General features: G+C 43.0%; 1 protein-coding gene across 1 annotated transcript in view; it reads left to right on the plus strand.

Moving 5' to 3' along the window:
* The window catches only part of RNF150 (ring finger protein 150), a 252,109-nt gene extending 241,133 nt beyond the window's left edge, over nt 1-10,976 (plus strand). The window contains exon 7 of the mRNA XM_019926509.3: nt 2,982-10,976. Coding sequence (XP_019782068.1) covers nt 2,982-3,100 — 119 coding nt within the window. The 3' untranslated portion in view covers nt 3,101-10,976. The remainder of the gene's footprint in view (nt 1-2,981) is intronic.
* Nucleotides 10,977-18,056: the final 7,080 nt, after the last annotated feature.

Below are 18,056 nucleotides of genomic sequence, written 5' to 3' on the forward strand. Positions count from 1 at the left end.
CCCTGATACCAAAACCAGACAAAGATACTACAAAAAAAGAAAATTACAGACCAATATCACTGATGAATATAGATGCAAAACTCCTCAACAAAATCATAGCAAACAGAATCCAGCAACACATTAAAATGATCATACACCATGATCAAGTGGGATTTATCCCAGCAATGCAAGGATTCTTCAATATATGCAAATCAGTCAACGTGATACACCATATTAACAAATTGAAGAATAAAAACCATATGATCATCTCAATAGATGCAGAAAAAGCTTTTGACAAAATTCAACACCCATTTATGATAAAACCTCTCCAGAAAGTGGGCATAGAGAGAGCCTACCTCAGCATAATAATGGCCATATATGACAAACCCACAGCCAACATCATTCTCAATGGTGAAAAACTGAAAGCATTTCCTCTAAGATCAGGAACAAGACAAAGATGTCCACTCTCACCACTATTATTCAACATAGTTTTGGAAGTCCTAGCCACGGCAATCAGAGAAGAAAAAGAAATAAAAGGAATACAAATTGGAAAAGAAGAAGTAAAGCTGTCACTGTTTGCAGATGACATGATACTATACATAAAGAATCCTAAAGATGCCACCAGAAAACTACTAGAGCTAATCAATGAATTTGGTCAAGTTGCAGGATACAAAGTTAATGCACAGAAATCTCTTGCATTCCTATACACTAATGATGAAAAATCTGAAAGAGAAATTAAGGAGACACTCCCATTTACCATTGCAACAAAAAGAATAAAATACCTAGGAACAAACCTACCAAGGGAGACAAAAGACCTGTATGCAGAAAACTGTAAGACTCTGATGAAAGAAATTAAAGATGATATCAACATATGGAGAGATATACCATGTTCTTGGATTGAAAGAATCAATATTGTGAAAATGACTACACTACCCAAATCAATCTACAGGTTCAAAGCAATCCCTATCAAATTACCAATGGCATTTTTTACGGAACTAGAACAAAAAATCTTAAAGTTTGTATGGTGACACAAAAGACCCCGAATAGCCAAAGCAGTCTTGAGGGAAAAAAACGGAGCTGGAGGAATCAGACTCCCTGACTTCAGACTATATTACAAAGCTACAGTAATCAAGACAATATGGTACTGGCACAGACAGAAAAATATAGATCAATGGAACAAGATAGAAAGCCCAGAGGTAAACCCACACACCTATGGTCAACTCATCTATGACAAAGGAGGCAAGGATATACAATGGAGAAAAGACAGTCTCTTCAATAAGTGGTGCTGGGGAAACTGGACAGCTACATGTAAAAGAATGAAATTAGAACACTCCCTAACACCATACACAAAAATAAACTCAAAATGGATTAGAGACCTAAATGTAAGACCGGACACTATAAAACTCTTAGAGGAAAACTTAGGAAGAACACTCTTTGACATAAATCACAGCAAGATCTTTTTTCATCCACCTCCTGGAGTAATGGAAATAAAAATAAACAAATGGGACCTAATGAAACTTAAAAGCTTTTGCACAGCAAAGGAAACCATAAACAAGACAAAAAGACAACCCTCAAAATGGGAGAAAATATTTGCAAATGAATCAACGGACAAAGGATTAACCTCCAAAATATATAAACAGCTCATGCAGCTCAATATTAAAAAAGCAAACAACCCAATCCAAAAATGGGCAGAAGACCTAAACAGACATTTCTGCAAAGAAGACATACAGATGGCCAAGAAGCACAGGAAAAGCTGCTCAACATCACTAATTATTAGAGGAATGCAAATCAAAACTACAGTGAGATATCACCTCATGCCAGTTAGAATGGGCATCATCTGAAAATCTACAAACAACAAATGCTGGAGAGGGTGTGGGGAAAAGGGAACCCTCTTGCACTGTTGGTGGGAATGTAAATTGATACAGCCACTATGGAGAACAGTATGGAGGTTCCTTAAAAAACTAAAAATATAATTACCATATGTCCCAGCAATCCCACTACTGGTCATATACCCAGAGAAAACCATAATTCAAAAAGACATATGCACCCCAATGTTCATTGCAGCACTATTTACAATAGCCAGGTCATGGAAGCAACCTAAATTCCCATCGACAGACGAATGGATAAAGAAGATGTGGTACGTATATACAGTGTAATATTCCTCAGCCATAAAAAGGAACGAAATTGGGTCATTTGTAGAGACATGGACAGATCTAGAGACTACCATGCAGAGTGAAGTAAGTCAGAAAGAGAGAAACAAATATCGTATATTAACACATATATGTGGAGCTAGAAAAATGGTACAGATGAACTGGTTTGCAGGGCAGAAACTGAGACACAGATGTAGAGAACAAACGTACAGACACCAAGGGGGGAAAGTGGCGCGGGGCGGGGGGGAATGGTGGTGTGATGAATTGGGAGATTGGGATTGACATATATACACTAATATGTATAAAATGGATAACTAATAAGAACCTGCTGTATAAAAAAAATAATAAAATAAAGTTCAAAAAAACAAAAAAATGAATACAATCCTCTGTGAAATTTTTGCAGATATTCCCAGTGTGACATATACCTTTGATCTTATGTTTCATGTTTTAAATATTTTTTGTCATGTTTTAAATATTTTTAGCATTTTATATACATTTATCAATCTTTTCATCTGTGAATTGCTCAATTGCTTTTCCATGTAGCACTTCTTGCCTTACTTAGAGATGTTAGATACATTTTCTTCCTACTTAGATATATACTTATAAGATATATTTTCCTCTGGCTTCATTAGTTTCTTTTGTTTACATTTAACTTCTTGACCCATTTAGAGTTTATTTGGGGATGTAGTGTGAGAAAAGTCTCTAACTAGACTTTTTTTCTTTTTTTTACGAAGTAGCCTAATACCTTCTCTTGGGCTTCAATGAAATGTTATTAAAGGCAATTGTATTGAAATAATCAGCATCTGAAGACACAGCTCAGTGTTCACTGTGAACTCTGTTTCCCCCCACCAGGTGAGCAGGAACCAGCTATAAGCAGTGATTCTGACATCTCGCTGATCATGGCAATGGAGGTTGGACTGTCTGATGTAGAACTTTCCACCGACCAAGACTGCGAAGAGGTGAAATCGTGAAATGGCGAATATAGAAAAAAGGGATGATAGGACCCAAGGGGAAGGAAGGGAGGAGTGCCCCAAGACTGGACCAGGCACATGCACCTCCAGACCACCTTGGCAACTCCAGGGCGCTCCACACAAGAATGGTACCGAAAAGCAATACCCAAAGTCACGTTCATCAGGATGCAGTTTCTCCGTCTCTACAACAGCTCATGGCCTCGGCCCCTTTGACGTTGAAAGCTGATTTTCTCTCCCATGTCCTTGTAGGCACACACTTCCGAAGTTCCTCAAACAGACTGAAAAGACACTCTTAGGGCTTCTTAGTTTCATTTCAGTTTCTTGTTTTCCTATTTGGGGAATGTTGTTGATTTCTTTGGCGCTTTCTTTTTAAGGACTATGTGTAGTTTAAGTTCACTCTTGTTTTTCCTTTGATTCACTCCAGCTTTTGTACAGAGTTCTGTTTGGAAGCCTCAGTTCCTGCTATGACCAGTTTGTATTCCATCTTTGAGATTAATGGCCTTGACCTCTCAGCATGAAGTGTGCATGGCTTTAGGAAGTGCCTCAGCACCTTGAAACAGTCTAAGGCCAGCTTTCGTTTAGAATCTGAATTCTTTTAAGTGGATCTTGGAAATGCCAGCTGCCAGAGACCCCAACACCAAGCTCTGAATCTGCTGAGGCCACTGCTCGTTTTTTTTAGCTCCACACGCTGGCTTCCACTTGCCAGGCTCTGCTGAGGACCCACGTGACTTGAGAAGGAAGCTCTAGGGAGGCATTTCAATCCATCTGATTCTTAACAGTCTTTGGCTGAAATTCTGAACCCAGAAGTTCCCACTAGGGCATTAGCGCCATTCTCTGTGGCTGTAGGGCTTGTCCGTCACTGGGACTGCAAGCCTAGTTTTCAAACCAGATACCATATACTCTCCCCGAAAGCAAAATGTCTGTTTCCCCAAGGCTACAGCAGTCTTTTGTTACCTCCACAAATGGGTTCTGCAGGAGATGGAAGCTTTAGAAAAGATCCAGTCATCTTTGGATCCAACACAGTGAGGGCTGCAGTAGCATCTAGGTCTTACCTTAATTCCAATATGCTTCCGTTCAACCTCGCCAGACCTCGAGGGAGGATTTAGGTAAATCCTTAAGAAATTGCTTCCCAGTCAGGCTCCCCTGACTGCGTCTAGATACCAAGTGAGGAGGGAGGTGTGATCTGATAAACCATTTGATCTAAAACGTACAGCATGGGAATTGTTGATGTCAAGTTTCTCCTGACTGAGAGAGACAAAGAGGGAAAGGAAACGAGGTATCAAAGTGAATTCTAAAAATCCACCGGTGTTTTTGTTTGTTTGTTTGCGGTACGCCGGCCTCTCACTGTTGTGGCCTCTCCCGCTGCAGAGCACAGGCTCCAGACGCTCAGGCTCAGCGGCCATGGCTCACAGGCCCAGACGCTCCACGGCATGTGGGATCTTCTCGGACCGGGGCACGAACCCATGTCCCCTGCATCGGCAGGCGGACTCTCAACCACTGCGCCACCAGGGAAGCCCCCCCACCGGTGTTTTTAAACTGCTTGTTTTCATTCTTTTTTTGACAGAGGTGTGCTATTTTTTTCAGTGGGCAGTTTTGTAATACATTGAGACTCTCCAGGTGCAGGGATGACTAAGGCAGTGTGAATAGCTTCTCTGGACCACCTCGACATCCGCGAAAGGCCATGCTGCTGCGTGGGTTACCTGGGAGAGAAAGCTTCTCTCACTGAGTTATTTATGTATGTGACGAGGCCCTTCTTCTCGCTACATGCATACTCATGCAAAAACAGAGTTTCGTTCTGCTGTAAGAGCTTGCTGCCTGCTGGAACACGGTGTATGTGTCAAGGGAGACCCCTGGCTGCTCTTTTTTCACCACCTTGAACAATTTCCTATTTGACGCTTTCTAAGTAGGCAGCAAAGCAAGGAAAAGGATCACCACCTTCACAAATGTCACATCTCTCTAGGAGTCCAACACTTGCAGTGATGAAATCCAGGGTCTCCAGGCAGGGAGACACGAAGGCAGTGCCAAACCAGGAGTCAGGAGGCATAGACGAGCAGCGTGCATGCTGGGCCTCGGCTTCTCCATCTGTAAGTGAATGAGATTAACAAGATGATGCCCAAGCCTCCTTCTGGTCTTAGGACCACTAATGAGCATTTTGCTGGGGGATGCTTTTTGTTTGTTTGTTTTTTGCGGGCCTCTCACTGTTGTGGCCTCTCCCGTTGCAGAGCACAGGCTGCAGACGCGCAGGCTCAGCGGCCATGGCTCACGGGCCCAGCCGCTCCGCAGCATGTGGGATCTTCCCGGACCGGGGCACGAACCCGCGTCCCCTGCATCGGCAGGCGGACTCTCAGCCACTGCGCCACCAGGGAAGCCCCGGGGGATCCATTTTTGACAGAGAGCTATGACATATAGCAGACTTTCTACCTTGGGGAGGCACAGTTACTTGACATGTAACATGTAACAGCTTTTGGGATTTGGCACTCTTGCGTGGCTGAGACTATCTAAATGACTGAATTTTAAGTGCAAGTAGGAGTTGCTTTGTTTTGCCTTGTTTTAAAAACCACACTTAGGGCTTCCCTGGTGGCTCAGTGGTTAAGAATCCGCCTGCCAATGCAGGGGACACGGGTTTGAGCCCTGGTCCAAGAAGATCCCACGTGCCGCAGAGCAACTAAGCCCGTGCACCACAACTACTGAGCCTGTGCGCTAGAGCCTGCGAGCCACAACTACCAAAGCCCATGTGCCACAACTACTGAAGCCCGCGCACCTAGAGCCCATGCTCCGCAACAAGAGAAGCCACTGCAGTGAGAAGCCCGTGCACCAGAACGAAGAGTAGCCCCTGCTCGCCGCAACTAGAGAAAAGCCCGTGCGCAGCAACGATGACCCAACGCAGCCAAACAAAATAAAAACAAAAACCACACTTAGTCACAGAGTTTGCAGTCTCTGGATACTTTCAAATCTTCGTTCTCAGTGTGGAATTCTTCGTCTCCAGGTATTTCTTTTTCCTGGTCAGCGAAGGCCTGCACCGCCGACCTCTCCTTCAGTCAGCTTTGCCCAAAACAAATTTTGGTATTAAGTCAAGGGGAATTAGAAGGACAATTCAACAGCAAAGGAAATATAAGTTGTATTCATGCCCAGAGAGAAAATGCCTTTTGGATTGATGGGTGTTCTCTCTTCCTGCCAGCGACCAGGTAGATCAGGAATTGGGTGCTTATGTGCGCTGTGGCCCAGCAGCCCCTATAAGATGCTGCATAGGGGATGAGGGGCCCAGCCGGCCAATCTGAGGCCTGTGGACCTGACCCCAAGGAGGTTCTGCTGCAAACTCGCTGAGCCTAGAAGTTTCTCCTTTACCGAAGGTTTGTTTCTGAAGAATTTTTTTATGAGCCTAGAAGTTTCTCCTTTACCGAAGGTTTGTTTCTGAAGAATTTTCTTATGGCTTTGGTAGTTTTAAACAAACAACAACAAAAAAGGTTAACTGGCATGGGACGTGTTCAAAAAAAAAAAAAAATGGAAACAATCCTTCCTCCACAGCTTACTTCACCTCCTCCCCAACGAAGAAGAAACTCTGACCTGGGGCCCCGGTAGCTCAAAGAGTATCAAAGGGTGTGGGAACCTTCTAGAGGTGTATGAAGACTTGACGTGTATTTTTCTTTAGTGTCTAGACCAGCACTGTTCAACAGAAATACAGTACACGTCCCACATGTAATTTTCTACTGGCCGCATTTTTAAAAAGCAAAAGGAAACAGGTAAAAGTAATTTTAATAATACCCTTCCTTAAGCCAATATTATTGTTTTGACACGTAATTAGTGTAAAAAGTATTCACGAAATACCTGACGTTCTTTTTCCGTACTAAATCTTCTAAGGGCAGTGTATGCTTTACGCTCACACACCTCTCCGTTCGGACTGGCCATTTCTCCAGCTGTCAGCCGCATCACATGGCTCGTGGCCACCTTGGACAGCGCAGGGCTAGAGCTTCTCCAACATTCTCACAAGATTCCCTGACCCTCACAGAGTAAAAAGGTTAAAACCTAATTACCTCCAGAAAGAACTGGACTCCACCCAGGCCACCTACTGAGAGGCCCAGAGATCCATTTGTTTTCTAATGAGTAAATATGCGGACCATCCTTTTTGAAATTTTTGCTGCATCTTTCTAACCACACCACTGATGTCCATGACCGTTTTCTGTTGCTTCCTTGACCAGTTGTTTTTTAAAAAGTCACACAAAGCATGTTGATTTGGTGCTGAGACAAAATTTTATCCTTCACTTCCGCCCTTGGACTGATGTGTGGCAGTCAGGATCCAAAGAGAAATCCAGACTCTAGTCATCTAACTTTACCTCAACTTTACCCTGGTCCGCCTTCTTCCTGATTGGCAGAAGGTCTTTTCCTGGTCCCAGGACCCCATAGTCCCACCACTATAGCTAAAATGCCTGGATTTGGGAGGAAAAAATGGGAAGGTACATACTGACTCCAAATACAAGACTTTGTGTGTAGCCTTCTCAATAGAGAAGAAGTCTTTGGGGCTTGTGACCGTCTGGTGCCAAGTTGGTGAATTATGACCACCTGCAACTCAGAAGCCATGTCTCAACTTGGAAGTAAGCATTCCCCTTAGACCCCAAGGCTGTGGGCAAGAAAAGGAGCATCTCCATTCCCTCAGAATAACTGAGAGTACCCCCTAGGAATTGCTACGTCCTATGTGGCCAGTCCCTTTGGGAAGAACTGAGCCCTGATCACGAATAGAGCATAGGAATATTGATTTCATCTCTAGGGTTTGGTCACTACTAAAATGTCAACTCCATCATCTAGGCAGGGAGTGGTGGAGAGTTTGGAGAAGGTAGAAAGTTAGAAGTAGCAAAGGCACCTACCTTTTCTGACATCACTTAGTAATGATCACGACCATGGTGTCAAACCTTCATCCAAAGAGGTTTTTGTTTGTTTTGTTTTGTTTCGAGCATTTTCCTCATTCCGATGGAAACATCCTGGATGTTCCTGGGTCTGGATTTGGTCATATCAAACCATGGTACCCAGTGGCTAGTAGAGTTAGTGCGCTGACATCCCTGAAGCTGCCATCCTTTCAGAACCAAAAATGATGACAGATAGCCTATCTTGGGACTCTTTTATTCGCATCATGTTCATCACGTTTAGATGAAAATTCTTGCAGAGCATAAAAAATAAATGGCATTTAATTGTCCACTGAATGCATCACCTTGACCAAAAACAAAGAAACCTCATTAAATCAAAACCCTTTCAGAAAACCTGAGATAGAGTCACAGCCTCTGAGGCGGGGAGGACCCAGCCCCCACCCCGTGATACTAGATAGAGCCCGAGTCCACTTCTGGTAGCGTTTTTTTAATAGACTCCCACTTAGATTTCTTGCCCTTTTTTGTCTGGGTGTGTCTCTCTCTATCTCTGGATCTCTCTGACTGCCTGTCTCTTTCTTTGTACACACACCCACACACACATCCTTTTCCCATCTTTCAGGACAAAAAAAAAAAAAAAACCTTAGCGGCTCTGGATCTATAGGGTTGTCACTATTTTGATTATCATTGTTCCTGTTGGCGATTTTTAATGTGTGGCAGCATCTATCTTTTCACTTCTGATGAGGAAAACCAGTTGACTATAAAGGCAAATTAACTTCCTCTGTAATGGGGTTTGCCTCATTTTCACTTCTCATATCACTAATTTTATCACAAATCTAGCTATTGCCTTTTTTTTTTTTTAAAGGGTTCCTTGCCAGAAAAGTCCCTGAGGTAAATAATGGCAAGGTAACAATTCCAGAATGCTGTCTAATCTCTTATCTTCCACCTCTAGCATTTGTGACCTTCTGAGTTCACCACAGGCCCTCCCACCACAGGGTTAGGATTTCTTGGAAAAACATGTGGGCTGTACCGTATCCGATGTCCACTCCTGCTTCTTAGCGTCTTGGCACGAGAGTTTGCTCTTTGTAAGTGATCTGAGAGGCCACTTCTTCCTTAAGACTGAAAAAGAGGCCAAAAAAAAAAAAAAAAACCCATTCCCCTAAAGTGACAGACACACAGATTCTTGTGCAGTGAGTGCCCCGCAGTCACAGAAGTCCCTCCTCTGTGCTATTTGCATGGCCGGGACTGAAAAGTACATTTGATGATGGCAATTAAAAGGTGGTGGGGATATTTACCCGCAGGTAGTCAGAAAAGAGGATGGAAGGGTATGAACGTGGATGCTCTTCCCGAATCCACGAGCATCCCCTAGCTTTAGAGATGACCTGTTTGGGGGAATGTGTACGTCTTAAGGAGTTTAACGCTCTCCTGATTGCAAACAAGGTTGGGATTACCTGAAAAATAAATTAATTCTGAGAAGCAGGTGTGAGTTTCTCATCACTTACCTCTTCCCTTTCCCTGATCCCCTCCCCATCTCACAACTCCAGGACCTTTGTAATAGGAACGATAATTTATAAAGACCCATAGGTCAATAGATCAGTAGCCGTGCTCTCCCCTTTGAGCCTTTCGATGGCACTAAATTAACCATCCCAAAACTCAAGCAGTGATTCCAGATCCTGGACGTAGACCCTTAATTATCAAGCCCTGTAATTGCAAAACCTGCTCATTCTACAGAGAAGCTGCTGAGGTCATTTACATCTCTCTTTACATACTCTGAATGTTGCCTGCCTTGCATGCTTCATGATCAAGTGGCTTCTTCAGGAACCTCCATGATCAAAGACCTCCTCATCCTTGTGCTACTGCTAACATTTGTACTTACTACCGAGCTATTCTCTCTCTGGCCACCTGATAAATATTTGTTAAGGATAATGATAAGGCAGGAATATACATCTCTTCAGAGGTTCTGCCGGTCTGAACAGAGTGAGGGAGAAAAATCTGTGGGGAAGGTAGCTCAACCTGAGTTACCTAAAGTCATTGCTTGACAGAATGTCTGTGGTCTTGTCATCCTTACTGAAGTGAAGGGCTTGGAGAAGCAGGAAAAACGTGGGGACCATGTGTACTCTATAAACCAAAGACCAAACACCATCCAAATGGACACATGTTTCTTCCAGTGACGAGTTTAATTTTCTCACAATCTGCTCATAAATAAAAGTGAAGGGGGTTTGCTTGGTCGAATGAAACTGTGAGACGGGGTTTTCTCTTGCGGGCTTGTGATTGACCTTACTAAATCCAGAAATATAAAAAAATGTATCATGGCCTTAGTACCGCACCATCTTGAAAGTCTAATGCTTAGTCCCCTTTTCCCTCAAAAGTTTCAGACAAGTCGAGCGCTTTATTGAACTCAGAATATTGTTCTCTTTGAGAATGTGAAGATTTTAAATAGCCAAAGAATTTTCATGTATAAGAGCTCATTAATTACAGCATATCCTGCTCTTTTGAAGAAAATACCAAACTGTTGCCTGTAGTAATAGATAGTGGAGCAATGGAAGAAGGACTTAACAAAAGGACTTTTCAGCCTGTGTTTGTGTTGGCGTCTATGGTACTTAGTGTTAAGTGGGATGTTATTGCAAAGGGGCAGGGTGCCCTCTGCTGGAATTCTCGCCATTATTCTTTCAGCCAGCTAATTTGACTAGGGTCACCATTTCCTCAACAACTAGTAGTGATTTGCCTTTCATCGTACAGTTTCCTCAGTAGTTGAGAATTTGGTCCACATTTGTCAAAAGAGGAAGGAATGTCACAAACTCTGAAAAGTTGGAGGAGGATCCCATGGAAGATCTGTCAGCAGCCCCTTCCTTCTGCAGAATGTTGAAAGAGTATTGTTTGCTCTGTTTGCAAAGAAGATGCCTCTGGCTGGAATGTTTGTGCAGAGTTATAAGGCAAGGGCCTAATTGTTTTGTAAGGTTATCTCAACTTTTTTCTTGTCAGATTGCAAAGGAAGATCAATAAACAGACTTCTTTCATATGAATGTAAATGGTGTGAAATACTCACGTGTTTTGTACATGTACATAATAATATATTTACTTCCTGCTTTCACATTAGTAATCTGAAATGGTTGTACCATTTTATAATTAGAAAGAGATGTAGGGTTGGGGGAGGGAAGGGAGGGTTGTTATTTTTATAGTGGGATGTCCCTTATATTTAGAAAATGAAGTAATTTTGTACTTGTGAAAAGTTACATTCCATTCATTTCCTGAAAAACTAATGGGTGTTGTTCTTTCAAATGTTCATGAGCTGGGAGTAGGATTATTCTAGTTTCCAGGGGAGCCTCCCAAGCAGTATATATGTGACACTGACTTTGTGGACTGCAGATCATGACCAGCAATAGCCAGCTCACTAATGTGAAAAAAAAAAAAACAAAAAAAACAACTTATTTAAACCTCTTTGTATAGAGCATATTATTATTTCCACTGGGGGGGGGGGGGGGGGGAATATCTCCTACAAAGAATGAATCTTCCATTCAGAAATAGTCCAGACATGGCATCATCAATCAATCTCTAGTCCCTCCCTACTAGCAACAAAAAAAAATCCAGTGGATTTCTTTTTCCACTCCTGAACACAAATTATGTACTTTCGTTGTAAAATGAATGATGTCACCGGTAGAATTTTACTTAGCATCCCCTCGAGGTCTTTCTGGCCAGTCTGCAACTCCCACACATAATGATCCCTGACCCATCCTCTCCACATTCAGATGAGACTGAGCTTCCTTGATTTTTTTGCCACATGACTCAAAATCACCAAAGTTATTCCTCATGGCATTTGCATGAGTAACTTTTTATTTGGACTTTGGTTAGCTCTTAATTGCTAAAAAAATTTAGTAGTGAATTATGTAGCTGTTTTACCCAAACATCATCTTCTATACAAAGTCACAGGCGTATTTAAATGATTAGTTAAGGCAGTGTAGTTATTAGTTTTTGTTTTGTTTTCTGTATAAATCTCTTTCTCTTTCCCTCTTCCCCACCTCAGGCACCTACCTTACTCCTTCTAAAGCACTTTATATATCTCTTGAAATACACGGAAGTTTTAAAAAACTGTCTTTAAAGGGATTTGTCTTCTATTAGGAGACATGACTTTTATCTTGCTTTATTGTATTCTCTTTGTGCTTGGAAAGCATAAGCTGTTTGTCTCATGTGGGCTAGTGATGAAATATTAAGGATAATAATTGGAAACATTCAATCATACAACATGGCTATTTTTGTTATATAGAAGACTATCGTGTAAATAAGTGCAATCGTGTTCTTATGTACTGGTTCAAAAAAAAATGCAACTATGAAGATTTGAAAAGGATTGTGAATTCCAGGAAATTTCATTGCAGAACTTCGTTTGGTTTTGTTTTTTAATAAATTGGAACCAGATGTATGTGTTTGTGTCATCCATATTTCCTAACTGTGTTGCCTCATCTGGAGTTCTAGAGATGGCACTGTGGATTATAAAACATTTATATTTAGGGACTTACCTGGTGGTCCAGGGGTTAAGACTCTGCGCTTCCACTGCAGGGGGCACAGGTTCGATCCCTGGCCAGGGAACTAAGATCCTGCATGCTGCATGGTACAGCCAAAAAAAAAAAAAAAATCGGTATTTATCATCAAATCATGATTATGTTAAAAGAGCAAGAGATTTTTAATAACTTCTTTATTTCTCTGAGGAAGTCAAATAACAGGTACCAAGACCTCTGCTTAGGTCTGTCCCCCTAAGTGAAGTAATTAAAAGATTTTGAGCAACTCAGCAGAAGAATGGCTGCTGAATTCACTTGAAGTGCTCTTGGGTAGGAACTGAGCCCTTGATCTGAGCCATCGTGGGCAGGTCACCCTAAGGAGGGTTACACCGTGGAGCCCACCAGATGGGCTGGGGCAGCCAGGTCCTTCTTTATATTTACATGTCCACCTCTGAAGGATTTTAAATAGCAATTCCTTCACATTAGCAAGAAAATGCTACAAAAATTAAAAAGATGGGAAATGCCAACCTGGGAAGGTAGGAAAGGAAGATGAAAAAGAGGAGAGGTGCCCCTATTCATTATTATTACCCACTTCAAACTGGCAGGTCCTGGTGCGGCTTAGAGCCTCTGGGTCTCGCCCATCCATGGTGCTAGCACATCCCCTGGAGGAGCAGGCAGGATGGGGCATGCCAAGTGCACTTTGGCCCGTGAACGAAGCCTTCCCCCTGGCCGGGCACACCTCCAGGGGCTGTGGATGGCACACTATGTGCTGGCAAAAGCCAAGCCATGTTGAGTGCCCTGGCCTCCCAGAGCTTCTTCCTGCCCAGGTGAGGAATGTGGATGGCTGCAAAGCGTCACATGGGCTTGGCCCCCAGGCCAGTCCATGCTTAATTCCTAGGTCAGGAGATATTCTAAGGGGATCATTGCTAACGATAATGATTGTGCCACATTACGAGGCCTTTAAATTTTGTTTATGCTTCCATGGTCTCAACTTTTATCTGCCCAGACAACTGTTGTCACCAGTGATGCTGCCATCTGGGGTAGGAAGCTATTACCAGGATCTAGAAACCATCCCTCTTGACTCCTTCCTCCAGACCAGGGACTCCCAAACTGGGAAATGTGTTCAGTGGGACACATTCCAGGATATGTTAGAAACTTCAGCTGCAGAGTCCCAAGGTCAACTCAGCTAGACTAAGGCTTTGTACAATACATACCAGCTATTAAGAAACTTCCAAGCAGGTCCACTAAGTCACCACTTTTCCTGAAGCTGAGTGATGACAGAATCCTCCCTCTTTCATATTTTTCAACACTACACTGGACGAGACCGCTTGCATGGAACATGGAAGTTTTCAAGCTAGAATAAAGCTGCTGGACCTTGTTTCCCACTTCAGACCATTGTCCCTGCTCCAACTTTTACAGGAAAAAGTCTGCGTGCACACCCTGCACCGCCAGCCTGGTGCCTGCTTCCCCTGGAGCAGAGATGGCCCAGGAGACAGGTCACCAGGGGCCCTCAGAGTCACATGTGCAGCAGGGAACAGGCGGACCGCATTGCTTCTTTACCATTCATTCAGGAGTGGAGGCCCTGCCCTCCTAGACACTCCACTTCCTGGGCTTTTGAGAAGCCATGCAGCATACCCGTCCTTTTGAGAATGGAAAATGTAAAACTGCCCAGCACTTTGTATGTAATAAGACAGCTGGGCCAGCTTGTTTGGGGTCATAGGAGCTAAACCACTATTCAAAGAGAACAAAAATGTTCTTTTGTAAATCTCACAATCCCTTCTAAACCAATGTCAGTACCCCACTCATCTCCTTGCCTTGGTTGAATGATACATTGTACCAGATTGGGGAAAAGGGGCTGATGGGGGAGGAGGTGGGTTATTCCTGCTCTGTGATAATTATTATACACAGAAGAGTGAGGGTACCAACTGATGAGAAATTCAGTGACTGAGAGAGGTTTCATTATTTCTGAGATGTTTTAGAACAATGACTCCATCATCCTCTGTGATCCAACAACAGAAATTAGTTTGCACATTATTTCATCCCACTCATTGGTAGGGTCTCCCTCAGATCTCACGGTGACTCTGTTCTTGGCTGTAAGAACAAGGGACAGTGAGCTTTTGACCGCTCCATCAAAGACCAAGGGAGCCCTCTGCTCCCCGTGCTTAGCTCTCCCTTCATCGAGGCACGGCACAGGTAGGATGCCACCAAAGTCTCCAACTGGGGGGAACCTGTATGTGCTGGCACCCTAGAAGGTAACAATCAAACTCCCCAAAGCCCTCAGACCTTTCTGTTGTGGAAGACTCTCCTGCCCTGTCCCCATGGGACCATCCAGAGGTCTGATCATAGTCATGACGCGTCTCCCCCAGAGCTAGGCTCCCTCTCTGTGCCTCCTTCTAAAGTTCCTGCCTCCTTTGTTCTTAAGGATCATTTACTAAATAGTCAGGGGAGAAACCAGAGCCAGTTTTCATTGGCGGGCATAGTCCTTGGTTGCTATGAGACCTGTATACACAACACAGCTGTCGTTGGTATTGTAGAGCTAATGGGAGCCAAGGGTCTCAAATCTCGAAGAAAAATAATAATAATTCAGAGCTTTGGAATAACTTCAATATCTATAAATAAATATGAGTGCAGGGAAGTTCATTACAGAATGTAAGAATGCAGTAGAGTTAGACCTGGGAATAAGATTGGGTCCAGACCTGATGTTGAACCAGCAAAACCCCTGTCCATCTAATAACACACAGTGCCTCCCAAAAGATAAAGTTAGAAGTGGTCCATTTGCCTCGTATCACTTTCTTCTTCCTCTCTCTTTTATTCTCTGTATTTGAAACGAGGAGGAGGAAAAAAGGGAGGACATTATTCAGGGCCAGAGTTAGGGCTGGAACTTGGGTTTCCCGACCCCCTTGCCAGAGATCCTGGGGCTGCACTGCACTGCCTCCATAAATGGAAGCATCTCCAGACAGCTCAAAAATCTCCGGAACGGAAAGCTAGAAAAGCTGAAAGCTGGATTTTATTAGATTGATAGGAAGGTGGTTGTATAGTCAGGAAACACTCCCTGAACAGGAACAATTCTAATCTGGAAACAGAAATAGGATGGATGCGACCACGGTCTCCAAGCAGGGACACGCGTGAACACATACACACCATCCACAAGGTGGGTCCCAGTGCACACTGTCTAATTTTAGCTGTGCGAGAAAGCTCCTTGCCTTAAGATCCCAATGTGAGTTATTCGTCTCTGTGCTCACTCCTTCAAAATAAAATTAGTTATGATGTTGTGCTTTCCAAAGCTGGCTCACTGTCAACAGCCTGCCCTTCTTCTAGCGCCTGCTATGACACTGAGACTTACTTGATGGAAGGTATAGGGGTGGAATTCTTTTTCATATATTATGGGGAACCAGATGTCCAGAGAAAACCCCCAAACTGTAGAACATTTAAAAACATTGGGGAAAATATTTTAAAATCTTTAATATGAGTAGCTAAATTGGTGGGAAAGTAAGAAAATTTCTTGGAAGCCAGAAGCGATAAGAAAGTACTACCTATCCAGAGGGGAAAATGAACACCATTCGTGGAGTTTTCCCTGGGTGTATATGCCGATCGCTGAAGGTCTAGGGATCCACAAATTTTTTGTGTCAAGGGCCAGGTAAATATTTTATACTTTGTGAGCCATATACGATTTCTGTCACTTTCTTTCATTGTTGTCGTTGTTTTTAACAACGCTTTGAAAATGTAAAAACTGTCCTTAGCTCAAGGGCTGCACAAAATTAGGCCACAGGAAGGGTTTGTGCTTCTGCAGGGGACAGGGACAAAGTCCAGGGTCAGAATCAGAGACCCCAGCCCCAAAGCAGCACCCACAGTTGCGAATAAACTAGGAAAACCTCAGTGGATAAACTAGAAAACATACGTCTACTGGAAGGAGTAGGGACAGATGTTTATCAGTGGTGGCCTTGCTTCTAGATAAAGAGGGAAATGCTAAAGTACCCTTCCCCCCACCCCACTTCTCATCCCAGATGCCCTAACCACGGACAACCCTTCTCATGCACTCTGGACGAGAATCCAGCCACCCGTGTGATCTGAATACCTAAGGCACAGATTTACAGTGGGCCCAGACTGTTTCTGTTTTGTATATAATTCATTTATATTATTTTTTAGATTACAAATATAAGTGATATTTGTCTTCTGTCTGACTTCTTTCACTAAGCATAATATTCTCTAGGTCTGTCCACATTGCTGCAAATGGCAATATTTCATTCTTTTTTATGGCTGAGTAATATTCCATTGTGTATGTGTGTGTGTGTGTGTGTGTGTGTGTGTGTGTGTATATATATATATATATATCACATTTTCTTTATCCATTTATCTGTTGATAGACACTTGGGTTGTTTCCATGTCTTGGCTATTGTAAATAGTGCTGCTATGAACATTGCAATACATGGATCTTTTCAAATTAGTGCTTTCATTTTTTCTGGATATATATAAAAATAAATGTATATACCAAACAGAAACAGACTCACAAATGTAGAAAACAAACTCTTGGTTACCAAAGGGGGGAGGGAAGGCAAGGAGGGACAAACTAGGAGTATGGGATTAACAAGCAGACTACTACTATAAACTATTATACATAAAATAGATACTAGATACAAACTACTATATGTAAAATAGATAAGCAACAAGGGTGTATTGTATAGCACAGGGAATTATACGCATTATCTTGTAATAACCTATAGTGGAATATAATCTGCAAAAATACGGAATCACTATGTGTACACCTGAAACTAACACAATATTGTAAATCAACTATACTTCAATTTTAAAATAATAATAAAATTAAAATAAAATAAATTGGGCCCAGACTGACAGTTGCCCTAAATGTTTGGTAGAATCAAACTCATATCCTCCCTGGAGGAATACTCTTAAACCCAGGCTGCAAATAAATCCTTACAAACCAAGTTCCAAAGGAATATGAACTCATAATCAAAAATCTCAAAACCCATGAGGACTCAAGCCACAGTGAGGCAGAGTCCAAAGTCAGACTCAGAAAGATTGACAGGATAGGAAGTATCAGGAAAAGCATACCAAATGTGTGTGTAAAGGGCCCTCTGGGTGATTCTAATGGGCCCTAAAGTTTGAAAACCACCATCCTAGTTGTTTCAGGGCCCAACAGCAGAGCCTCCAAAAATAAAGTGGGAAGAGGAGGACAGGTGAAATCATTACTCACTTGGGCTGCTTTGATCTTAGGATGATGGATTTGGAGGAGACTGAATTTCATCCAGAAAATGTTTTATCACTTGGGACTACGTGACTTGCAGAGGGGAGGAGTAATCAAGGCTATCCACATACTTTACCCGCAGGGCCCAGTATGGTCTAACCCTGCCTGCATCTCCTCTTTCTCTGTATCAGAACAATCTTCACCTGACTAGCAAGGCCACAGCCACTCTGTATCTGTTGTTGGCTGAGTAATGTATCCTCAGGGTCCAGGGGGCGCTCAGGGAACAGTCAGCTCGCGACTGGTCTGTAAGGGCGTCACCACAGGGAAAGGCCCAAAGGAGGAGTACCACGCGGCTCACCACCAGGGGGCGCTGTTCCCACAGAGCAAGCCTATGTGACCAAAGGCCCCAA

The sequence above is a fragment of the Tursiops truncatus genome, chromosome 5 (assembly GCF_011762595.2).
Source record: "Tursiops truncatus isolate mTurTru1 chromosome 5, mTurTru1.mat.Y, whole genome shotgun sequence".
NCBI classification, from domain to species: Eukaryota; Metazoa; Chordata; class Mammalia; order Artiodactyla; family Delphinidae; genus Tursiops; species Tursiops truncatus.